The 25,650-nt window shown below is 48.3% G+C and overlaps 1 protein-coding gene and 1 long non-coding RNA gene across 4 annotated transcripts in view; one reads left to right on the top strand and one right to left on the bottom strand.

Annotated features, from left to right (window-relative positions):
- The window catches only part of LRRC57 (leucine rich repeat containing 57), a 45,614-nt gene extending 22,101 nt beyond the window's left edge, over window positions 1-23,513 (top strand). For all 3 annotated transcript variants that reach the window (XM_030214643.1, XM_030214644.1, XM_030214645.1), the window contains 3 exons: window positions 11,735-12,003; window positions 20,475-20,660; window positions 21,939-23,513. In XM_030214643.1, coding sequence (XP_030070503.1) covers window positions 11,735-12,003; window positions 20,475-20,660; window positions 21,939-21,980 — 497 coding nt within the window. In that variant the 3' untranslated portion in view covers window positions 21,981-23,513. The remainder of the gene's footprint in view (window positions 1-11,734; window positions 12,004-20,474; window positions 20,661-21,938) is intronic.
- On the bottom strand, window positions 687-24,574 carry LOC115477632. The gene is made up of 3 exons (XR_003943354.1): window positions 23,605-24,574; window positions 7,993-7,995; window positions 687-697 (listed from the first exon to the last, which is right to left on the bottom strand). It is a non-coding gene; the product is annotated as an uncharacterized LOC115477632 (long non-coding RNA).
- Window positions 24,575-25,650: the final 1,076 nt, after the last annotated feature.

Below are 25,650 nucleotides of genomic sequence, written 5' to 3'. Positions count from 1 at the left end.
TTGACACTGGGGGCCCAAAACAAAGTGCCCCTGCGATTCCATCACAGATATCTACAGGACTCCACGGAGGACATTGACTACAGAGGCAGAGCACAGAAATGGGCAATAGATCTGAACGCGGACGTGTCGGAAGAGGTATTGCAGAACTTTTTACAATTGGCATTACGCACCTCAATATATGCCAGATATTGGGAAATACAATATAAATTTGCATTACGACTTTATATCCCACCAGCTAGGGCATTTAAGGCCGGATATGGTGGCACAGGTGCATGCCCTCATTGTGCCCAGGCATTGGTGGGACTAGGACATATGTTCTGGTCTTGCCCTCGGGTGGTGCGTTTTTGGTCCCAGCTGTTAGCGGCCGTCAAACAATACTGGAGATGCAACACAATACAGAGGCAGCCTTTATTACTCTTTGGAAAATACTGCTACACGGGACAGGCCCCACCAGGACTTACCTCCTTTCTGCACAGGGCAGTGCTAATCGGCAAGAAGATAATCCTGCTCAATTGGAGAGCGAAGGAGGGGCCCACGCTGGGAGCTTGGAGGACAAATATGATTGAACTGCTAAAACTAGAACGATGTGGAATTACAGACATTTCCTCGGTGGAGGGCAAAAAGCTGGAAACCACCTGGGCGGAATTTTGGAATACCCTACAACCAAGTGCAAAGAGCAAAATTCTAAATTGAGAGACTGTGTAGATGCAAAAATGAGAGACCCTGAATACCTGTAGACTGATAGTAGATCATTGAGGAACTGGGGGGGGGGGGGGGGGGGAGGGAGGGGAAGGTGGGGGGGAGTTTTGAAGGGGGGGAAGCTGGGAAGAGATAGAAGAACTGTTAGATAGATACATTGGAGTGCATCGTTGTAATAGTGTTGATTTAGCTGTTAATCCTGCAAAGATCATTGCACACCTGTACACTGTTTATTGAAATTTGCAATAAAAACGATTGAAACATAATGCCGTTATATCGCTCCATGGTGCGACCGCACCTGGAGTATTGTGTTCAGTTCTGGTCGCCTCATGTCAAAAAAGATATAAAGCAGAGAAGGGCGACAAAAATGAGACCAATCACTGTTAATTAGGCAAGGCTTAACCCAACCATATAGGAGGTTGGTATCTGTCTCCCTCTTGTTGGTTAAAAAGACGATATTACAGTTTTGGGGTGCTGCAGAGGGTGCATTAGGAGCGGTATGGAAAACAAAAATGAGGGAGGTAGGCACACATGAGAGGCAACTTTATTCCAAGGCTAGTAAACCAGAGACCCGAAGGTATGCCATGCTGTGGGAGGAATGTTTACATGTGCTCACCTGAAATTGGAGAGGGCATTGGGAGAAGTAGTATGTAGGGATGAATGGGGGAGGGGGGAGGGATGGTGTGAAATTTGAGAAGTGGAATGGAATATTTGATGGAGTGTAAGGTTGTATGGTTGGGGGGATTAATTAATACAATGCAGGTTGTATCAAAGATCTTTGGGCAGACATAGCTGTTGAATATAGATATGGAGTGGTGATTTCGGATTGTACATTGAGCGGTGTTGCTTGCATTTTGTAACTACAACTTGTTATTGTGTGAATAAAAACATATTTAAAAAAAAATGAGAAAAGGGATGGGACGACTACCTTATGAGGAGAGGTCAAAAAGGCTAGGACTCTTTAGCCTGGAGAAAAGGCGGCTGAGGGGTGATATAGAGGTCTACAAAATAATGAGTGGGGTAGAGCGGACAGATGTGAAGTGTTTGTTTACGCTTTCTAACAATAATAGAACTAGGGGACACAAGATGAAATTAGAATGTGGTAGGTTTAAAACAAATTGGAGAAAGTTTTCTTTACTCAGCGCGTGGTTAGACTCTGGAACTCATTGCTGGAGAAGGTAGTGACGGCAGCTGGCCTTGCTGAGTTTAAAGGGGGTCTGGACAGATTCCTGAAGGAAAAGTCCATTGATATTAAATTTTGGGGGGTTGCCAGGTTCTTGGGGCCTGGATTGGCTGCTGTCGGAGACAGAGTGCTGGGCTTGATGGACCTTTGGTCTTTTCCCAGCATGGCAGTGCTTATGTACTTATGTAGAATAGGTGCCCTGTATGAGCGTTACGGTTACTTTTACAATCTCTTCCCTATTTTGATTTCTTCTTCCCTTACCCCATGCCAACCCCAAATTTCTGCAGATGTCCAAGACAAATGCTTTCCTTTTAGCTGCACTTCACAAACAGAATGGGGCCAACTCATGGGTTTGGCTGCACTGCTTTGGTCAGCTGTCTGGGAGATCAAACTTGAGCTCCTCAGCTTGGATAGAGCTTGGAGGTAAGGTAGAAGAAAGGTTTGCAGCACTGAAGGGTTAAATGCAACGCCTTATAGTTGGAAAACCAGTATTCATGCACCATGAACTTAGTGTCCCCTGGCCAGGGATCGCCACTGTAGTGATAGGAGCCAACTTAGTGGGTACTGAGCAAGCTCCTTCATTATGTGTCAGGAGAGGTCGTTTGTGTTAGGCGCCAACATTTCAAAATGATTGCGGGTGCCAATGACTGCAGCGTTTGTCCTTAACAAATGGAAGTGGGGAAAACCCACAGGTACTTTAATTGAAAGCTTGTTTCAGTTGCTCTGGAAACCTTAAAATGGAGAATCCACTACACCCCATTGTATTTACTTTTCCTGCTGCCTCCTTTCTTGAACTTCCTTCACTTAAATTTAAAAAAAAAATAGCTAGCATAGAACTGGAACCGGTAACCTAACTGCTGAACTTCACCATTTTTACTGGCACTGAAGACAGCAGAGGCTAGGAAAAGTAAATATAGTCAGCAATTATTGGATGTGCCAACAATTTGTTTCAGTTGGCAAAGACTCAGGGCCAGATGCACTAAACTTGACAAGCCAGCAACGTGGTTTTTAAACTGGTTCTAGCCAGTTTAGCGCGCAAGTAGTAAACCATGACATGCACTAAAGGGTTCTCCGAGCCATTTTCCTCTCACGGTAGCAACTAACAAAAACGGAATGCAAATGAGCTAATTACTATTATAATATGAATGCTATGCGATGCACTTAGGTTTTCCATGGTGCATGGGGTCGGAAACAGAACGGGAGGTCTGAGCCTCTCGTTGGGGCTGCTGTGAGCGGGATCCATGCAGAGGAGGACGCCCATCGCAAAACTCGGAAGAAAAAAAAATGTCCAAGTGCTCATCAGGGATGTCCTTTCAAGTGCCTAACACTTGGATGTCCTTCAGTCAAAAAAAAAAAAAAAAAGGACGTCCCGTCCCTAATGAGGACATTTTTTTCTTCAGATTTTGTGATGCACATCCTTCTCTTGGACGTGTTTTTCTTACGTGCCCGAAAACTGCCGGAGAGAATCGGGGATCGGGACGTGCGAGGACGTCCAAATCAAAACTATTTGGACGTCTCTTTCGATTATGCCCTTCCAGCTCTCTCTCAGCCAATCACAGCGCGTTTAGCTGTCAATCAGCTAAACGCGCTGTGATTGGCTGAGAAAAGACCTGGAGGGGCATAATCGAAAGGGACGTTCAAATAGTTTTGATTTGGACGTCCCATCACAAAATCTGAAGGGAAAAACGTCCAAGTGCTCGTCAGGGATGTCCTTTTTTTTTTTTTTTTGAGTGAAGGACGTGTATGAAGCCGTATTTGACATGCGCAGAGCAGCCAGCATAACAATTGGCTGCTCTGCGCATGCTCAGCTGGCCGACTGACTTCCCCTCCTTAGGAAGGAAATCGCACGTAAATGAGCTTTCTCCTAGGACAAGTAGGCTGCTTGTTCTCACGACTGGGGTGACGTCCGCGTCACCCCCCTCCAACCGGAACAAAAGCTTGTGGGAGGTCCCGCGTGCGGGGACCGCGAATGCGCGGCCGTCTTTCTGCCCGTGTGCGACTGCTCCTGCTCAGTTTTCTTCGTTTCCGCACTTGGAGAGAGACTGCGTTTCGTCCCTCTCCGTTACCAGCCTCGGAAACCGGATTTTTCGCAGCCTTGTCCGCCGTTTCTTGTTTTATTGTTGTGGCGCCGTTTGCGCCAAAGTGTCTTTAAAAAAAAAAAAAAAAAAAAGAACCCTCAAATTTCTTAGTCCCTTTTGGGCCCCTTTTTCTTTTCGCCACGCGTTCGTGTTGCCCTCTTTTCGTGGCCTTTTTTGCCGCCACCATCGACGATTTTGACCTCGTCGCCGCGATTTTTCCGTCGATGACATCGAGGATCCCCAGCGGCTTTAAAAAGTGTGGTCGGTGCAGCCGGCAAATCTTGCTCTCCGACACCCATGATTGGTGCCTTCAGTGCCTCGGGCCTGAGCATAATCCCAAGGGGTGTCGCTTGTGTCTCGGCTTGAAAAAGCGGACACAAGTAGCGAGGCAAGCTCAACGGGATCGTATTTTTGGAGCTTGCGCTGGCCCTTTGGCATCGATGAATTTGGCACCGGTGGCGTCGACTTCGGCGGCACCGACCTCGGCACCGGACATGTCATCGACCTCGGGAGTACAGGTACCAGCTCAACGACCATCTTTCGCTGGGAGCAGTGAGCAGCCCGGTGGGCCTCCACCTGTCTTGGCAGCTCCTGCTGGGCAGGGCCATCGGGACCGACCCCTTTCGGACCCGACCCCGAGGAGGCGTGTGGATTCCACGTCCTCCTCGTCGATGCCGATGACGTGCATCGGAAGAAGTTAGTGAAGAAGCACCGTCATCGGTCGCCTCCTGCGCATGGTACCGGGAGCTCCGGGGCGTCGAGAGAGTCGGCACCCGAGAAGCGTCGACGCTGGGAGGACCGCTCCCCCTCCATCCAAGAGGTGTCGGTCATCGAGCAGTTCGGTACCGTCTCCTGGTCCCGTGCAGATTCGAGCACCGGCCCCTCAGCCTTTCCCAACAGAGACTCTGGACGAGCGCCTCAGAGCCATTCTTCCAGGTCTCCTGGAAGGGCTGCCTCGCCAGTCTCTCCCGGTACCGGGGGTGCTTGCGCCCTCGGTACCGCCAATGGAGGCGCCAGTAGGCTCTAGCCCGGTGATGCGGTCGACCACCACTCAGGTGGAATCCCCGTCAACGTCGATGTGGGAGTCCACCTCTCGGCACCATTCTCAAGGACGTGGAATCTCGGAGTCGAGACGGGCCCAGTTCTGGACGGAGGTCAGAGAGCTCATGTCCGACACCGAGGAGGAGGCCTCATGGGGGGAGGAGGAGGATCCCAGGTACTTCTCCTTTGAGGAGTCCTGTGGTCTTCCCTCTGACCCCACTCCTTCATCAGAAAGGAAACTCTCGCCACCTGAGAGCCTTTCCTTTGCCTCTTTTGTTCGGGATATGTCTGTGGCCATTCCCTTTCCCGTGGTTACTGTGGATGAGCCGAGGGCTGAGATGCTCAAGGTCCTCGACTATCCATCACCACCTAAAGAGTCTTCCACGGTGCCGTTGCACAATGTCCTGAAGGAGATACTGCTGCGGAACTGGCTGAAGCCTTTAACTAACCCCACCATCCCAAAGAAGGCAGAGTCCCAGTATAGGGTCCACACTGACCCGGAGTTGATGAGGACTCAGTTGCCCCACGACTCCGCGGTCGTGGATTCTGCTCTCAAGAGAGCCAAGAGTTCGAGGGGCACTACCTCGGCACCCCCGGGGCGTGAGTCTCGCACTCTGGACTCTTTTGGGAGGAAGGCCTATCAGTCTGCCATGCTCGTGACCAAGATCCAGTCTTACCAGCTCTACACAAGCATTCGCATGCGGAATAATGTGCGGCAACTGGCGGACCTGGTGGATAAGCTCCCGCCAGAGCAGGCCAGGCCTTTTCAGGAGGTGGTCAGGCAGCTGAAGGCATGTCGCCCCCTGAGAGCCTCTCCTTTGCCTCCTTTATCAGGGATATGTCTATTTGCATTCCCTTTCCCGTGGTTACTGTGGATGAGCCGAGGGCGGAGATGCTCGAAGTCCTCGACTATCCATCACCATCTAGAGAGTCTTCCACGGTGCCGTTGCACAATGTCCTTAAGGAGACACTGCTGCGGAACTGGCTGAAGCCACTATCTAATCCCACCATCCCCAAGAAAGCGGAGTCCCAATACAGGATCCACTCAGACCCAGAGTTGATGCGGCCTCAGTTGCCTCATGACTCGGCGGTCGTGGACACTGCTCTCAAGAGAGCACGGAGTTCGAGGGATACTGCCTCGGCGGCCCCTGGGCGGGAGTCTCGCACTCTGGACTCGTTTGGGAGGCAGGCCTACCAATCTTCCAAACTCATGACCCGCATCCAATCATACCAGCTCTACACGAGCATTCACATGCGGAACAATGTGAGGCAACTGGCGGACCTGGTCGACAAGCTCGCCCCGGAGCAGTCCAGGCCGTTTCAGGAGGTGGTCAGGCAGCTGAAGGCGTGCAGAAAGTTCCTGTCCAGGGGTATTTATGACACTTGTGATGTTGCATCCAGATCCGCTGCCCAAGGTATAGTGATGCGCAGACTCTCATGGCTGCGTGCCTCTGACCTGGACAACTGGACCCATCAGCGGCTGGCAGATGTCCCTTGCCGGGGGGATAATGTTTTCGGCGAGAAAGTTGAGCAGTTGGTCGAACAGCTGCACCAGAGGGAAACCGCCTTCGACAATCTCTCCGACCGGGCGCCTTCAGTACCTACCTCTTCAGGTAGGTGTTTTTTCAGGGGAACGAAGACTGCTTCTTACGCTTACAGCAAGCGTAGGTACAGTCCTCCTTCCCGACAGCCTTCCGAGGCTCAGCCCCAGCGCGCTCGTTCGCGTCAACAGCGTGCGACCAAGCCGGCCCCAGCTGCTCCCCAGCAAAAGCAGGGAATGGGCTTTTGACTGGATCCAGGGAAGCATAGCCGCCATACAAGTGCCCGTACCGGACGATCTGCCAGTCACACTCAAGGACTGTGGTCCCCCCAGGAATCTGGTCTACAGATCAACCTCCTGGAATTGAGAGCGGTCTGGAACGCGTTGAAGGCTTTCAGAGATCGGCTTTCCTTTCAAGTTATCCAAATTCGGACAGACAATCATGTTGCAATGTACTACATCAACAAGCAGGGGGACACCGGATCTCGCCCCCTGTGTCAGGAAGCCATCAGGATGTGGCACTGGGCTCGTCAGCATGGCATGCTTCTCCAGGCCACGTACTTGGCAGGTGTAAACAACAGTCTGGCCGACAGATTGAGCAGACTCATGCAACCGCACGAATGGTCGCTCAACTCGAGTGTGGTACGCAAGATGTTCCGAGAGTGGGGCACCCCCTCGGTGGATCTTTTCGGCACACAAACCAATCACAAGCTGCCTTTCTTCTGTTCCAGGCTGCAGGCCCACGATAGGCTAGTGTCGGACGCCTTCCTCCTGCACCGGGAGAGCAGACTTCTGTACACGTATCCTCCCATACCTTTGGTGGGGAAGACTTTGCTGAAACTCAAGCAAGACCGCGGTACCATGATTCTGATTGCGCTCTTTTGGCCCCGCCAGATCTGGTTCCCTCTTCTTCTGGAGTTGTCCTCTGAAGAACCGTGGAGATTGGAGTGTTTTCCGACCCTCATTACTCAGAACGAGGGGGGCGCTTCTGCATCCCAACCTCCAGTCTCTGACGGCCTGGATGTTGAGGGTGTAGATTTTGCTGCCTTGGGTCTTTCTGAGGGTGTCTCCCGAGTCTTGCTTGCTTCCAGGAAAGATTCCACTAAGAAGAGTTACTTTTTCAAGTGGAGGAGGTTTGCCATCTGGTGTGACAGCAAGGCCCTAGAACCTCGTTCTTGTCCTGCACAGACCCTGCTTGAATACCTTCTACACTTATCGGAGTCTGGTCTCAAAACCAACTCAGTAAGGAACCATCTTAGCGCAATTAGTGCTTACCATTATCGTGTGGAGAGTAAGCCTATCTCTGGACAGCCTTTAGTCGTTCGATTCATGAGAGGTTTGCTTTTGTCAAAACCCCCTGTCAAGCCTCCTACAGTGTCATGGGATCTCAATGTCGTCCTCACCCAGCTGATGAAACCTCCTTTTGAGCTACTGGATTCTTGCCATTTGACGTACTTGACCTGGAAGGTCACTTTCTTGGTGACAGTTACTTTAGCTCGTACGGTCAGTGAGCTTCAAGCCTTGGTAGCCCATGCTCCCTATACCAAATTTCATCATAACAGAGTAGTCCTCCGCACGCACCCTAAGTTCCTGCCGAAGGTGGTGTCGGAGTTCCATCTGAACCAGTCAATTGTCTTGCCAACATTGTTTCCCTGTCCGCATACCCGCCCTGCTGAACGTCAGTTGCACATATTGGACAGCAAGAGAGCATTGGCCTTCTACCTGCAGGGGAGAAGCCCCCACAGACAGTCCGCCCAATTGTTTGTTTCTTTTGACCCCAATAGGAAGGGGGTTGCTGTTGGGAAACGCACCATATCCAATTGGCTAGCAGATTGCATTTCCTTACTATTACTTAACATTTCTAAAGCGCGGCCCGGGTTACGCAGCGCTGTACAATTTAACAAAGAAGGACAGTCCCTGTTCAAAGGAGCTTACAATCTAAAGGACAAAAGTGCAATCAATCAAATTGGGGCAGTCTAGATTTTCTGAATGGAGGTATAATGGTTACGTGCTGAAGGCGACATTGAAGAGGTGGGCTTTGAGCAAGGATTTGAAGATGGGCAGGATGAGGCCTTGGCATATGGGCTCAGGGAGTTTATTCCAAGCATAGGGTGAGGCGAGGCAGAAAGGGCAGAGCCTGGAGTTGGCGGTGGTAGAGAAGGGTACTGATAGGAGGGATTTGTCCTGTGAGCAGAGGTTACGGGTAGGAGTGTAAGGGGAGATGAGGGTAGAGAGGTATTGAGGGGCTGCAGATCGCGTGCATTTGTAGGTTAGTAGGAGAAGCTTGAATTGTATGCGGTACCTGATCGGGAGCCAGTGAAGAGACTTGAGGAGAGGGGTGATATGAGTATATCGGTCAAGGCGGAAGATAAGACGCACTGCAGAGTTCTGAATGGATTGAAGGGGGGATAGATGGTTAAGTGGGAGGCCGGTGAGGAGTAGGTTGCAGTAGTCAAGGCAAGAGGTAATGAGAGAGTGGATGAGAGTTTGGGTGATGTGCTGAGAGAGGAAGGGGCGAATTTTGCTGATGTTATAGAGGAAGAAGCGACAGGTCTTGGCTGTCTGCTGGATATATGCAGAGAAGGAGAGGGAGGAGTCGAAGATGACCCCGAGGTTGCGGGCAGATGAGACGGGGAGGATGATGGTGTTATCGACTGAAATAGAGAGTGGGGGGAGAAGAGAAGTGGGTTTGGGTGGAAAGACAATGAGCTCAGTCTTGGCCATGTTCAGTTTCAGGTGGCGGTTGGACATCCAGGCAGCAATGTTGGATAGGCAGGCCGATACTTTGTCCTGGGTTTCCGCAGTGATGTCTGGTGTGGAGAGATAAAGCTGGGTGTCGTCAGCATAGAGATGATATTGGAAGCCATGAGATGAGATCAGCGAGCCCAGGGAAAAGGTGTAGATTGAGAAAAGAAGGGGTCCGAGGACAGATCCCTGAGGAACTCCAACAGAGAGCGGGATGGGGGTAGAGGAAGATCCATGGGAATGTACTCTGAAGGTATGGTGGGAGAGATAAGAGGAGAACCAGGAGAGGACAGAGCCTTGGAATCCAAATGAGGAGTGTGGTAAGGAGTAAATTGTGATTGACAGTGTCAAAAGCGGCGGATAGGTCGAGGAGGATGAGGATGGAGTAGTGACCTTTGGATTTGGCAAGGAACAGGTCATTACAGACTTCAGTGAGTGCTGTTTCTGTCGAGTGTAGAGGGCGAAAACCGGATTGAAGCGGATCGAGGATGGCATGAGAGGAGAGAAAATCAAGGCAGCGGCTGTGAACAGCACGTTCAAGTATTTTGGAGAGGAAGGGTAGGAGGGAGATGGGGCGGTAGTTGGAAGGACGGGTAGGGTCCAGTGATGGTTTTTTTGAGGAGTGGTGTTACTACAGCATGCTTGAAGGTGTCAGGGACAGTTGCAGTGGAGAGAGAGAGGTTGAGGATATGACAGATGGGGGGGGGGGGGGGTGACAGTCGGCTAGGCTGACTCTGGAGGGTCATGTCACAGCTCATAGTGTTAGAGCCATGGGGGCGTCAGTGGCCTATTTGAAGTCAGCCAATATTGAAGAGATTTGCAAGGCTGCGACGTGGTCATCTGTCCACACATTCACATCCCATTACTGCCTCCAGCAAGATACCCAAAGCGACAGTTGGTTTGGGCAGTCAGTGCTGCAGAATCTGTTCGGGGTTTAGAATCCAACTCCACCCCAATAGGCCCAGTTTTATTCTGTTCCAGGCTGCACTCTCAGTTGTTCTTTGTAGGTCAATTTCTTATGTCCTCGCAGTTGCGAGGCCCAATTGACCCTCTTTGTTGTTTTGAGTGAGCCTGGAAGCTAGGGATACCCCAGTCGTGAGAACAAGCAGCCTGCTTGTCCTCGGAGAAAGCGAATGATACATACCTGTAGCAGGTGTTCTCCGAGGACAGCAGGCTGATTGTTCTCACCTACCCTCCCTCCTCCCCTTTGTAGTTGTTATCTCTTTTCCTTTCCTTTGCTTTGCTTGTAACTTAACTGAGCAGGAGCGGTCATGCACGGGCGGGAAGACGGCCGTGCATGCTCGGTGGGCGGTCCCCGTGCGCGGGACCTCCCGCAAGTTTTTGTTCCGGTTGGAGGGGGCTGACACGGACGTCACCCCAGTCGTGAGAACAATCAACCTGCTGTCCTCGGAGAACACCTACTGCAGGTATGTATCATTCGCTAACAGTGAGCAGCTCATTTGCATGCAATTTCCTTCATGCATGCCCGTTTTTTACCGATTCGCTAAGGCTCTTTTCCGTGGAGTTAGTGCATCTGGCTCTCATTCTTGTGTTTGTTGTCTTTTTTTCCAGTGGCAGCTTTGATCTTATGTTTCATTCATTGCTTGTTGGGTTGCATTTCATGCAAATGCCAGTTCATTTAGAAAGAAGCTTATAGTGTTTGTTTTTTAATTTAAGCAGGCTTTTGTCACATTATTGTAAATGTTATATGGAATGATTCAGGCTCTTATTCCAATAATTTTTGGTTAATTTTATTTTTCTTGCTTTTGTTTTGTTTTAATTATGTATATTTAGTTGTAACCTGCTTTGTTTTTAGGAATACCAGGCAAGAATATTTTTTTAAACAAACAATATCTAAAAATGATTCTGATATGCCACATGACATTACCGACAACATGCTTTGAAATATTTTAGTGGCCAGGTTTGTCTCTGTAGGTGGTCATTTCCTTCTACTACTACTATTTAACATTTCTAAAGCGCTACCAGGGTTACGCAGCGCTGTACAATTTAACATAGAAAGACAGTCCCTGCTCAAAGGAGCTTACAATCTCTAAAGGACAAAAAGTGCAGTCAATCAAATTGGGGCAGTCTAGATTTCCAGGATAGAGGTACAGTGGTTAGGTGCAAAAAGCGACATTGAAGAGGTATGAAAGGGTATGAATGTTCCAGAAGATGACTGGTAGACTGTATTTACTGTATAAAGCTGTCTTGGAAAAGCAGAAAATGGAGGCCAAGTGGTATATCCTTGTGAATGTTTGCCTGTATTTTAGGAATTAGAAATGTTTGTTCAAAAGCCATACATGCTCTTTAGTTTGCCCTTAGCTGGGTGTGGAGAATTCCATTTGGGACAGTTTGATATTGTGCCATAATTTCAACATAATTCGAATAATCTGCATTCCCGTTAGTGATTTCCTTGTCTGCATCTAGCTAAATGACTGTGTTTGGCAGGGGTGCTTCCTGAAGAGCTCTGCAAGCTGAAGAAACTGGAGACCCTCCACCTGAACAGCAACCACCTGACATATTTGCCTTCTAACTTTGGCCAGCTCTCAGCTCTGAAGACTCTAAGCCTTTCTGGGAACCAGCTTCGGGCTATACCAACCCAGCTCTGTGGCCTACGGCACCTCGACATGGTGGATCTGTCCAAAAACAAGATCCAGGCTGTGCCTGATGCGATTGGAGAACTACAAGCCATTGAACTCAACCTGAACCAGAACCAGGTGCAGAACAGCTCCCTAGGCCAGTACTTCCCTACCCTCATCTTGAGGCACATCCAGCCTGCGGGGTTGTCAGGAACACCACTGAATATGTATGATATAGATTTGCATGTAGTAAAGACCCATTATTTGCAAACCTGTCTCCTGCATATTCATTATAGTGATCCTGAAAACCCACTGGTTAGATGTGCCTCTAGGAAAGGTTGAAAAGCATTTCTCTAGGGCGCATGGGTTCATGTTGCTGCTTACCTTAGACACAAAATTGTAATATTCTCTGAGGACAAGCAGGCTGCTGGTTCTCACGATTGGGTGGCATCCACAGCAGCCCCCAGGAACGGAAATCTTCCTAGCAACAAAAGGTTTACTAGAGCCTTCGAGAACGCGGGCGCGGCCATCTTCCCGCCCGTCACACGAGAGTCCTGTTTAGTTCTTTTCCGCGGTTAGAAAGTGACTGCTTGCGGTCTCTCTCCGTTCGCCCCAAAAGAGCCTTCGCTATTTTTCCCTCGTTTCTTTTGTTTTATTTGTTCACTTTAAAATTTATATATTTAAAAAAAAAAAAACACCTTTGTTTCTTAGTTTTTGGTTCCCTTAAGTTTACTTTCGCATCCGTTGCAGCCCTCTTAGGCCGCGCGTACACAGGTTCTCCTTTTTGTGTACTTTTTGTCTGCACAATCGCGAATTTTGATCTTGCCGCCTCTGTTTTTCTGTCCATGTCATCGAGGACTCCCAGCGGCTTCAAGAAGTGTACTCGGTGCAACCAGACTATCTCAGGTACCGACCCCCATGCGTGGATGTCTTCAGTGCCTTGGGCCCGACCATCGCCCAGATGCATGTAAATTGTGACTTAGCTTAAAAAAGCGGACACAGGCGTCAAGACAAGCTCAGCGGGACCGACGTTTTGCAGCTTTGTCCGGTTCTTCAGCGTCAACATCGGCACCGGAGATGGCATCGACTTTGGGAGTGCAGGTAATGGCTGTCTGGGGATCACACGCTGGGAGCAGTGAGCCGTTGAGTGGGTCTCCACCTGTCTTGAGGACTCCTGCTGTGCAGGCCCACCGGGACCGACCACTCTCGGACCCTGACCCCGAGAAGGAGTGTGGATTCCACATCATCCTCATCGGTACCGAGGAGTATCGATGACGTGCATTGAGCAAAGGCGAAGAAGCATCGTCATTGGTCTCCTAAGCAAGGTACTGGGAGCTCTGGGGCGTCGAAGGATTCGGCACCCATGAAGTGCTGACGCCGGGAGGATCGCACACCCTCCATTCAGGTGTCGGTCTTCAGGCAGCCTGGTACCGCCTCCTCGACCTCAACAGATTGTGGACCCGATTCCTGCACCGACCCTGCAGCCTTGCTCGACGGTGACTACTACTACTACTACTTAGCATTTCTATAGCGCTGCCAGGGTTACGCAGCGCTGTACAAGTTTCACATGGGGAAGGACAGTCCCTGCTCAGGAGAGCTTACAATCTAAAGGTTATAACTAAATAGCTTACAATCTAGAGGTTACAAACTATGTAGTCAGTGAAGGTAATATGAATGGGGAAGGTGGTTAGGCGCCAAAGGCAAGGGAGAAGAGATGGGCTTTGAGTAAGGACTTGAAGATGGGCAGGGAGGGCGCATGGCGTATGGGCTCGGGAAGTCTGTTCCAGGCATAAGGTGATGCGAGGCAGAAGGGGCGGAGTCTGGAGTTAGCGGTGGTAGAGAAGGGTACAGATAGGAGTGATTTGTCCTGAGAGCGGAGGTTATGAGTGGGAACATACGGGGAGAGGAGGGCAGAGAGGTAGTGGGGGGCTGCAGATTGAGTGCACTTGAAGGTCAATAGGAGAAGCTTGAACTGTATACGGTAGCGGATTGGGAGCCAGTGAAGCGACTTGAGGAGAGGGGTGATGTGAGAGTATCGGTTCACGCGATAGATAAGACATGCGGCGGAATTTTGGACAGATTGAAGGGGGGATAGATGGCTGAGCGGGAGGCCAGCGAGAAGAAGGTTGCAGTAGTCAAGGCGAGAGGTAACGAGCGAGTGGACGAGGGTTCGGGTGGTCTGTTCAGAGAGGAAAGGGCGGATTTTGCTAATATTATAGAGGAAGAAGCGACAGGTCTTAGCTGTCTGCTGGATATGGGCAGAAAAGGAAAGGGAGGAGTCGAAGATGACTCCGAGATTGCGGGCTGAAGAGACAGGGAGGATGAGGGCGTTGTCCACAGAGACAGAAAGTGGGGGAAGAGGAGAAGAGGGTTTGGGTGGAAAAACAAGGAGCTCAGTCTTTGTCATGTTCAGTTTCAGATGCCGGTTGGACATCTGGACTCTGGACGAGCGCATCCGAGCCATTCTTCCAGGTCTGCTGGAGGGGCTGCTGCGTCAGCCTGTTCCGGTGCCAGGGGTGCTTGCGTCCTTGGTACCGTCAATGGAAGCGGCAGCTGGCTCGAGGCTTGTGGTGAGGTCCCCGACGCCGGTACCGCCTGCGGCATCGGCGTCGGCTGCCACCCAGGTTGACTCCCCGTCGACATCACTGGAGGGAGCTTCATTGCCGCTGGCATGGGAGTCGACTTCTCGGCAGTGCCATTGAGGACATGGTTCCTCAGCGTCGAGACGGGCCCTGTTTCGGACTGCAGTTAGAGAACTCTTGTCCGATACCGAGGAGGATGCCTCTTGGGATGAAGGAGAAGATCCCAGATATTTCTCTTCCGAGGAGTCTTGTGGTCTTCCTTCTGATACCACGCCTTCTCCAGAAAGAAAGCTTTCTCCTCCAGAGAGTCTTTCTTTCTCTTCATTTGTCCAGGAAATATCTGTGGCTATTCCCTTCCCTGTGGTATCTGAGGATGAGCCCAGGACTGAGATGCTCGAGGTCCTTGACTATCCTTCGCCACCTAAGGAATCATCCACTGTTCCTTTGCACATTGTCCTGAAGGAGACACTTCTAAGGAATTGGATGAAGCCATTAAGTAATCCCACCATTCCCAAAAGAACTGAGTCCCAATATCGGATTCACGGAGAACCTGAGTTGATGAAGTCGCAGTTACCTCACGACTCTATGGTTGTGGATTCTGCTCTCAAGAGAGCCAGGAGTTCTAGAGATTTTGCCTTGGCGCCCCCGGGACGGGAATCTAGAACCCTGGACTCTTTTGGGAGGAAGGCCTATCAGTCCTCTATGCTCGTGTCCAAGATTCAGTCATACCAGCTCTACACGAGCATCCACATGCGGAACAATGTGAAACAACTGGCGGACTTGGTCGACAAGCTCCCTCCGGGGCAGGCCAAGCCTTTTCAGGAGGTGGTCAGGCAGCTGAAGGTGTGCCGTAAATTCCTGTTCAGGGGTGCTTATGACTCTTTTGATGTTGCATCCAGAACCGCTGCCCAAGGTATAGTGATGCGTAGACTCTCATGGCTGCGTGCCTTCTGACCTGGACAATCGAGTCCAGCAGTGGATCGCAGATGTCCCTTGCTGGGGGGGGATAATATTTTTGGTGAGAAAGTCGAGCAGGTGGTCGATCACCTCCACCAGCGGGAAACCGCTATGGACAATCTCTCCCGCCGGGCGCCTTCAGCTTCTACCTCATCAGGTAGACGATTTTTCCAGGGAAAGAGGAATGCTCCCTATGCCTACAATAAGCATAGGTACAACCCTCCTTCCCAACAGCCTTATCAGGCTCAGCCCCAGCGTGCTCGTTCTCGTCAACAGAGTGCGCCCAAACAGGCCCCTGCAGCTCCCCAAGGGAATGGCTTTTGACTGGCTCCAGATGAGCATAGCCGCTATAACAGTGTCTGTGCTGGGCGATCTGTCGGTCGGGGGGAGGTTAAAATTTTTTCACCAAAGGTGGCCTCTTATAACCTCCAACCGGTGGGTTCTCCAAATAGTCCGGTTCGGATACTCCCTCAGTTTGATCTCCAGACCTCCAAATTGCCCACCGGGAGCTCAGTCCTTCAGCTTCCAGCACAGGCAGGTACTTGCAGAGGAACTCTCCGCCCTTCTCAGCGCCAATGCGGTCGAGCCCGTTCCACCGGGGCAAGAAGGGCTGTGATTCTATTCCAGGTACTTGTGCAAAAGAAAACGGGGATGCGTCCCATCCTAGACCTAAGGGCCCTGAACAAATTCCTGGTCCGAGAAGAAAGACTAAGGAGGCTAGGGCTTTTCAGCTTGGAGAAGAGACGGCTGAGGGGAGACATGATAGAGGTATACAAAATAATGAGTGGAATGGAACAGGTGGATGTGAAGCGTCTGTTCACTCTTTCCAAAAATACTAGGACTAGGAGGCATGCGATGAAACTACAGTGTAGTAAATTTAAAACAAATCGGAGAAAATGTTTCTTCACCCAACGCATAATTAAACTCTGGAATTCGTTGCCGGAGCACGTGGTGAAGGCGGTTAGCTTAGCAGAATTTAAAAAGTGGTTAGACGGTTTTGTAAAGGACAAGTCCATAATCCACTACTAAAAGGACTTGGGAAAAATCCACAATTCCAGGAATAACATGTATAGAATGTTTGTACGTTTGGGAAGCTTGCCAGGTGCCCTTGGCCTGGATTTGCCACTGTCGTGGCAGTGGCGTTCCTAGCCTCGACGACACCCGGGGTGGATCGCCGATGCAGCGCGCCCCTCCCCTGGCGAAATGACACCCCCCCCCCGGGTGCACGCCACTGGGGGGGTGCCGCGGCATGCGCCTGTCGGCTCAGAGTTCGTTACGCTAAATTCTCTCGTTCGCTGCAGCTCCCTCCCTCTGCCCCGGAACAGGAAGTAACCTGTTCCGGGGCAGAGGGAGGGAGCTGCAGCGAACGAGAGAATTTAGCGTAGCGAACTCGGAGCCGACAGGCGCGCCGCGGCACCCCCCCCCCCCCCAGCGGCGTGCACCGGGGGCGGACCGCCCCCACCGTCCCCCCCTCCCTTGGTATGCCACTGTGTCGTGGACAGGATGCTGGGCTCGATGGACCCTTGGTCTTTTCCCAGTGTGGCATTACTTATGTACTTATGAAAAGTTCAGGATGGTTTCCCTGGGCACCCTTCTTCCCTTGATTCAAGAAAACGATTGGCTATGCTCTCTGGACTTAAAGGATGCTTATACTCACATCCCGATACTTCCAGCTCACAGGAGGTATCTTCGATTCCGTCTGGGAGCGCAGCACTTCCATTATTGTGTGCTGCCCTTTGGTCTTGCGTCTGCGCCCAGGGTGTTTACAAAATACCTGGCAGTAGTTGCAGCGTCGCTACGCAGACTGGGAGTGCATGTGTTCCCTTATCTCGACGATTGGCTGGTGAAGAACACCTCGGAGGCAGGAGCTCTACAGTCCATGCAGATGACTATTCAACTGCTGGAGCTACTCGGGTTTGTTATAAATTACCAAAAGTCCTATCTTCTTCCTATTCAAAGACTGGAATTTATTGGATCTTCTGGATTCAACCCTATCTCCCTGAGACGAGAGCAGACAATCTTCTGTCTCTAGTTTCCATGCCAGAGCGTCTCAGCGGATCACAGCTCGGCAAATGTTGAGGCTTCTAGGCCATATAGCCTCCACAGTTCATGTGACGCCCATGGCCCATCTTCATATGAGATCTACTCAATGGACCCTAGCTTCCCAGTGGTATCAGGCTGCCGGGAATCTAGAGGATGTAATCCAGCTGTCCACCGAATTTCACAATTCCCATCAGTGGTGGACAATTTGGTCCAATCTGACCTTGGGACGACCTTTTCAAATTCCTCAGCCTCAAAAAGTGCTGACAACGGATGCGTCCCTCCTAGGGTGGGGAGCTCATGTAGATGGGCTTCAAGCTGAAGGAGTTTGGTCCCTCCGGGAAAGAGGTCTTCAGATCAATCTCCTGGAGTTGAGAGTGGTCTGGAACACTCTAAAGGCTTTTAGAGATCGTTTGTCCTATCAAATTATCCAAATTCAGATAGACAATCAGGTTGCAATGTACTACATCAACAAGCAGGGGGCACCGGATCTCGCCCCCCTGTGTCGGGAAGCTGTCAGGATGTAGCTGTGGGCTCGCCGTTATGGCATGTTTCTCCAGGCCACATACCTGGCAGGCGTAAACAACAGTCTGGCCGACAGGTTGAGCAGGATAATGCAACCTCACGAGTGGTCGCTTAACTCGGGCATGGTATGCAAGATCTTCCGAGAGTGAGGCACCCCCTTGGTGGATCTTTTTGCCACTCAGGTCAATCACAAACTCCCTCAGTTCTGTTCCAGACTTTAGGCCCACGACAGACTAGCGTCGGATGCCTTTCTCCTTCATTGGGGGAAGGGCCTTCTATACACATATCCTCCCATACCTCTGGTATGGAAGACTTTGCTGAAACTCAAGCAAGACGGCGGAACCATGATTCTGATTGCTCCCTTTTGGCCGTGCAAGATTTGGTTCCCTCTTCTTCTGGAGTTGTCCTCCGAAGAACCGTGGAGATTGGACTGTTTACCAACCCTCATTACTCAGAACGAGGGGGCTCTTCTGCATCCCAACCTCCAGTCTCTGGCTCTCACGGCCTGGATGTGGAGAGCGTAGACTTCGCCTCCATGGGTCTTTCTGAGGGTGTCTCCCGAGTCTTGCTTGCTTCCAGGAAAGATTCCATGAAGAGGTGTTACTCTTTTAAATGGAGGAGGTTTGCTGTCTGGTGTGACAGCAAGGCCCTAGATCCTTGCTCTTGTCCTACACAGACCCTGCTTGAATACCTTCTACACTTGTCAGAGTCTGGTCTCAAGACCTACTCCGTAAGAGTCCATCTTAGTGCGATTAGTGCTTTTCATTATCGTGTAGAGGGTAAGCCTATCTCTGGACAGCCTTTAGTTGTTCACTTCATGAGCGGTTTGCTTTTGTCAAAGCCCCCTGTCAAATCTTCACCAGTGTCATGGGATCTCAACGTCGTTCTCGCCCAGCTGATGAAGCCTCCTTTTGAGCCACTGAATTCCTGCCATCTGAAGTACTTGACATGGAAGGTCATTTTCTTGGTGGGTGTTACTTCAGCTTGTAGAGTCAGTGAGCTTCAAGCCTTAGTAGTGCATGCTCCTTATCTCAAATTTCATCATAACAGAGTAGTCCTCCGCACGCACCCTAAGTTCTTGCCGAAGGTGGTGTTGGAGTTCCATCTGAACCAGTCAGTTGTCTTGCCAACAATTTTTCCCCATCCTCATACCTGCCCTGCTGAACGTCAGTTGCACACCTTGGACTGCAAGAGAGCATTGGCCTTCTATGTGGAGCGGACAAGCCCCTTCAGACAGTCCGCCCAAATGTTTGTTTCTTTTGATCCCAACAGAAGGGGAGTCGCAGTCGGGAAACGCACCATTTCCAATTGACTGGCAGATTGCATTTCCTTCGCTTATGCCCAATCTGGGCTGACTCTTGAGGGTCATGTCACGGCTCATAGTGTTAGAGCCATGGCAGTGTCAGTGGCCCACTTGAAGTCTGCCACTATAGAAGAGACTTGCAAGGCTGCGACGTGGTCATCTATCCACACGTTCACATCTCACTACTGTCTTCAGCAGGATACCTGACGCGACAGTCGGTTTGGGCAGTCGGTGCTGCAGAATCTGTTCGGGGTTTAGAATCCAACTCCACCCCTCCTAGGCCCATTTTTATTCTGTTCCAGGCTGCACTCTCAGTTAGATGTTCTGCTTCGTAGGTCAATCCTTGTTATGTCCTCACCGTTGCGAGGCCCAGTTGACCTTCTTTGTTGTTTTGAGTGAGCCTGGGTGCTAGGGATACCCCAATCGTGAGAACAAGCAGCCTGCTTGTCCTCAGAGAAAGCGAAGATACATACCTGTAGCAGGTATTCTCCGAGGACAGCAGGCTGATTGTTCTCACAAATCCGCCCACCTGCCCTTTGGAGTTGTCCTTTTCTTTGTTATTGCTTTATAATTTAACTAAATGGGACTCTCACGCGACGGGCGGGAAGTTGGCTGCGCATGCGCGGAACGTGCGCTCGAAGGCTTTAGCAAACCTTTTGTTGCTAGGAAGATTTCCGTTCCTGGGGGCTGCCGTGGACGTCACCCAATCGTGAGAACAATCAGCCTGCTGTCCTCAGAGAATACCTGCTACAGGTATGTATCTTTGCTATCTCAAAGATAAAAGAAAGGAGCTTGTTTTAATGATGAGAGAGTTAAATCAGTATAGAACAGTAGAATGCTTTTTCAAAGAAATCATATGTTTTATTACATAGAATTGCTTTAATTGTGACACAGGATCTTTACATTCTGCTTTTTCTTGCTTCGTTGTTAACATTATTCATTATTACTTCATTTTTAGAATTCAGGATAGTAGCAAGCATCTGTTTGGCACCTCTGAATTATTGTCTGCTTGAAGCTGACACAGTGTGCATTGTATTAAAAATTAATAGAGCCTGAACAGCCTACTATTAGATTGAAGATAATGCCTTGCTCAGAATGTTGGAGTGTGCCAATAGTCTGAACAGTAATCTAGCTGCAAATTTCTAGTCGTGTACGCTGCTTTTTCTGTGCTGATGTATTTCCTGTTGTGTGCTGCTTGTCAGATTTCCCAGATCTCAGCACATATCTCCCATTGCCCACGTCTGAAGGTCCTACGCCTGGAAGAAAACTGCCTGGAGCTGGGCATGCTGCCTCCAAGCATCCTCAGTGACTCCCAGATCTCTCTGCTTGCCGTGGAGGGTAACCTGTTTGAGATCAAGAAACTCAGAGAACTGGATGGATATGATAAGGTATGTGGCAGTCACAGTCCCAGCATTTTATGCTTTTCACACCCATAGAAGGCTGTTGCAGGAGAGCTGGCACAGCCCCATAGGTCTTGCAGTCACCAAGATCCTTATTTCCTTGTGTGGTTGCAAATTAAATAAAAAAGGTATTATTTATATTTAGCTTATGCCTTTTCACTAGTAACTCAAGTTGAGTTATATTCAGTTGCTGTAGGGATTTTCTTGTCTGTGGAGGATGTAGAATCTACATTTGGACAGAAGCAGCAGAGGGGTTGGATAAAACCACTCAGGAGGCAATACACCCAGTCAGTGCACCAACCTAGTGGTTGGGGCAGTGGTCTATGAACCAAGGGAAATTGGGGTTCACATTCCACTTTCCTCACAAACATGCCTTGTGCCCTTGGGCGTTGCTTTATTTCTCTTTATTTAATTAGATTGTAAACTTTTTGGACAGGGTCCTATTGTACCTGAATTTTAATAATGCTGTAAGCCACCTTCAGTATCATTTGGAAAGCTGGGTAAATTATAAACCTTCCAGCCAAGTGACTACCTATACACAAAATCTGCTTTTCTGCATTGTCGTGATTGTGGATAAGTTCTCTAGAGCCCAATGTAATAAAGCAGTAGTAAAAGGAAAAAAAAGAAAAAGGAGAATGTTAAGGGTAATTTAACAAAATTGAGAATATCATTATGCCTCTGTATAGATCCTTGCTGAAACCCCACCTTGAGCAGTGTGTGATCACACCCTCTCAAAAACGATATAGTAGAATTTAGAAAGAGTTCAGAGAAGGGAAATAAAACAATTGATAAGAGGAAACACTACCCTTCTGAAGAAAGGTTAAACAGCTTGGAGAAAAGATGACTTAGAAGTTTATAAAATCACAAGGTCCCTGATAACACTAAAACAAGAGGATACTTCATGAAATAGTGAGCTGATTGCAAACAAATCATAGAAAGTTATTTCTTTTCATGCAACTATAATTGAGTATAGCATTTGTTGCCAGACAATATTAAGGTGACTAACAGTAGGATTCAAAAGCAGCTTAGACAATTTCTAGAGGATAAGTCTGTAGACATGGGAAAATCCATCACTTATCCCTTGAAATGTGCTAAGAGAAATCTGCTTTTTGGTATCTTTCAAGTACCCCTGATCTAGACTGGCCACTGCTGGAGACAAGATGCTGCCTTATCTTTTGTTAAAAATAGTGGTTCTTATTATTGTTGTAGATCAAAACATACTTTATATATTCTGCTGATGAATTTTTCATTCCCTCTTCTTTTTAGTACATGGAACGGTTTACAGCTACAAAGAAGAAGTTTGTGTGATGTGACGGTCCTTCCTTGATCTTTGTATACTTGAATGAAAAAAGACAGCCTGGCATCCGAGTCAGCACTGTGTAAAGGCACAAGGTGGAAGCCACAATGATCAGGCGCATGGAACCACAGCTAACTAATTGAACTAGCTTTATGGAAAGAAAGGCAGGGTAGAGTCCCAGCAGTCTGGACGGGGGTCAATGGTTGAGTTAACAAGTGTGTTGGGGATGAAACATTAAATGTAAGATGGTTAAGTCACTGACCTTTATCATCCTGCAGTCTAATAGTGGTGGCATTTTCCAGGTTGTTTCCTTTCTGATTGGTGATTATTTTGAGGGGCAGGGAGAACTGGTATTTTCCTGCTCCATTGGAGCCTCATTGTTGTAGGACATTAAGCTTTCGCTTAGGGTTGCGCAAGACTTTCCTATTTGTTACTTCTCCTAGAGCACAGTGCAGTTATAGGCCAGGTATAACCCAGTCCTGTTTGGAATATGTCATGAGTACACCAAGTCAGGTGTCACTGTTGGTTGGTATCCCCTGCCCTGGCTAGCACAAGGGTGAAGTCTGCAGCATACTACCCTTGAACGCATTTGCACCTCATGTGTTAGACTTGCATTTACAGGAATCATCTGCTCCCATTGTGGGGGGGGGGGGGATTTCCCCTCCTAGTGCCAGTTGATTTTACCCTCTTTTTATGGCTGTAAAATATATTTTTAGTCCTCTACCCCCACTACAAGGAGATTTGTTTCCCCTTCAGTCAACAGAACAAACACTATCTTGAGGGGTGGCTGCCTCCCATACATAGAATATCATAGTTGAAGGATGATCTGCATACTTCCTATCACTCCGGGAGCACAGGAGCACCGTTCCCCATATGAAATATATGAGGTTATGGAGCAGAGTTTTTGAAATAACACATTTTGAAAGAAATACATGTATGTTTACCTATTTCTTTTCAAAGTAAGCTGTTTGGGAGTGTATGTTTTATGATGTATAGATATATATCAAACTACATAATGTGATTTCTTTCACATCCCCCCCCCCCCCCCCCCCTGCACAGTGGATATTACTACAACATATTATAAAGCTGAAAATCAGTCTTATAGGTGCTGACTGCATTAGACCATTCTATGTATTCTGCCAATTTATGGGACTGTAACAACATGTAAAGAATGAGTTACAAGTCCTAGCTGCTTAGAAGAAATAACACCTCTTTTTCAGAACTAGAGAGCACTGCTTCCTTGGAAAAGTTAGGTTCAGGTAATAAGAATTGTGGATCATAGGAATTCTTCCAGTTAACAACCCCTATGAAGCAAACCATTTTTCAGATAAGCCTTGTTTTTCTAGATTCTGTGATATTTTCCAGAGAAATTTCTAGTGCATAGAATGTTTGAATAAATGGTGGTTTACTGTAAGAGAGATTTAATAAAATATCTTTAAAAGTGCATTTGCTATGTGCAGATAAAGTAATTAGGGTTATTAAGTGACCACTCATGAGTCCTTGATTCATTAACAATTTTTTTTTTTTTTTTTTGGGGGGGGGGGGGGGGGGGTGTTCTGTTGCTCAGACTAGTTGCCTCATTAACAAGTCTTATTACAATTACAGAAATAAAAGTACTATAATATTGATGTATACACAAGAAGTTTCACATTAAGTTGTACCAGTAATGGGATGTTCTTTTTAGCTGTACATGGTAAAGGGGTTTTCTCAGCATGGTTCCTATTCCTTGTGACTCCATGATCACCATCATTGCCTCCTGTCAAACACTATCTAAAATACTCTATTATAGCTAGTATAAAATATATCTTCTCCACATTCCTGTATTTTATTAAATCTTCTAACACTGAGCCCGAGTGGGAGAGAATTGAACGACAAGCGGCAGGTGTGTCTACTCATGGCCCGTACAAGGAAAATGCAGTGAAAGTACTATTCAGATGGTACCTCACTCCGGACCGTCTCCGGCGCATATTTCCAGGGTCTTCAGGAATGTGCTGGAGGGGGTGTGGACAAAGAGGGACCATGGGACACGTGTGGTGGAGTTGTGTAAAAGTCAGAGCATTTTGGAAATCAGTCCATAGCAGGCTGCAGCAGTGGGTGGGATGCCCAAGCCTGTGGGCTCCGGAATTCTTCCTTTTTTCTGGAAAACCTCCTGGCCTAAAACACCAGCAAGCCCTGGTACAGCAGGCTGTGGTAATTGCCTCTCATTGGAAACAGGAGAGGGTCCCACCAATTATAAAATGGCAAAATAAATTGAGTTATGTGTGTGAGATGGAGAGGCTGTTAGCTGAAAGAAAACATCAGATGAGTAAATGGCAATTGATATGGAAACACTTTTCAAAAACCTATGCAAAGAAAGTAATGTGATAGTAAAGCGGTCCGTACAGTTAAACAAATAGGCATCTTGGGGGGGAGGGAGGGTGGGAGACTAAATTTTTAAAAACTCCTGAAGTTCATTGAGGTTAGAGTATGGTTGTCACAGATGTAGATAAGGGGTGTGCTGGTTGTTTCTTTGTTAATATACCATATATGCACTAGTACACCACTTTTTTTTTGTAAACTGATGCAACTCTGTTTTGTATAATTGTTTAATAAAGACTTCATACAAATAAAAAAAAATCTTCTAAAACTGAGTTTCCATTTCTTTCATGCTAGAATTTGTCACAAATATTTAGAAAAATATATGCTGGCAACATTTTTCATCTTTAACCTGTAGTGTGGCTATTGAAAGGCAAATTTCCTGATTCCTACTATCATGGTAGGTGCAGTATATTCTCATGGCCACCAGGAAACCCTTCACTAAGAGATCATACCTTGAAAAATGAATGTTTCATATGTTAGTGTAAGAATAACACTATGCCACTGTTCTGTTCCTAACTAAATAAGCCTAACACCGGCTTGCAGACTGATTTGATCCTTCTTCACTTACCTGCCATTGCAGTCAACTATGACCATATCGATAAAAAGTCCACTTTAGTGCAGCCTCTGGTCTCCATAGTCATGAGGGGACTGATTAACAGAGGGGCATTTTTGAGAAGCAATTTGTCAGAATTGGGACATTTTGCTCATAACATCCCCAAAACACTTCTATCTCGCAGCCATTTTCAAACAGAAAAAACATCCACGTTTTCTGTTTGAAAATGTCTGTGCAATGGACTTTTTTGTGCCATTTTCCAAAATGAAATGTTAAACTTATGAATGGCAAAAAAAAACAGGGATAAGGGACATCTGCCTGAGCTCTTTTTTGAAGAAAAAAAATGGCCACACATGTCCACGCAATGCACAGGGGTAACCTAATGGTTAGTGCAATAGACTTTAAACCAGTGTTTCTCAAGTTGTTCCTGGAGTCCTCCCTTGGCATTCAGGTTTTCAGGATAACCACAATGAATTTGTATAAAAGAGATTTGAATACAATGAAGGCAGCGCATGCCATAAATCTCATGCATATTCATTATGGACATTTGAAATTGGCCACACTGTATGTTGTCATTGAAAAAGGCACTACGATTGTTGTCTATAACCCCTGAAGCAGCTGTGTGCTGAAATATGAACTATGTCAGATTTTATGTCTTTAAAAAGTATTCAGGTTACACATGTATGATCAGTCAGAGAAAGTAAGAACTTGCCTCGCTACGTGGACAGTTTCATATCTAGTCATAATTAGATAACATTTGTCAAGGAACA

This window comes from Microcaecilia unicolor, chromosome 9 (assembly GCF_901765095.1).
Source record: "Microcaecilia unicolor chromosome 9, aMicUni1.1, whole genome shotgun sequence".
NCBI classification, from domain to species: Eukaryota; Metazoa; Chordata; class Amphibia; order Gymnophiona; family Siphonopidae; genus Microcaecilia; species Microcaecilia unicolor.
This window is presented reverse-complemented; position numbering and strand designations above follow the sequence as displayed.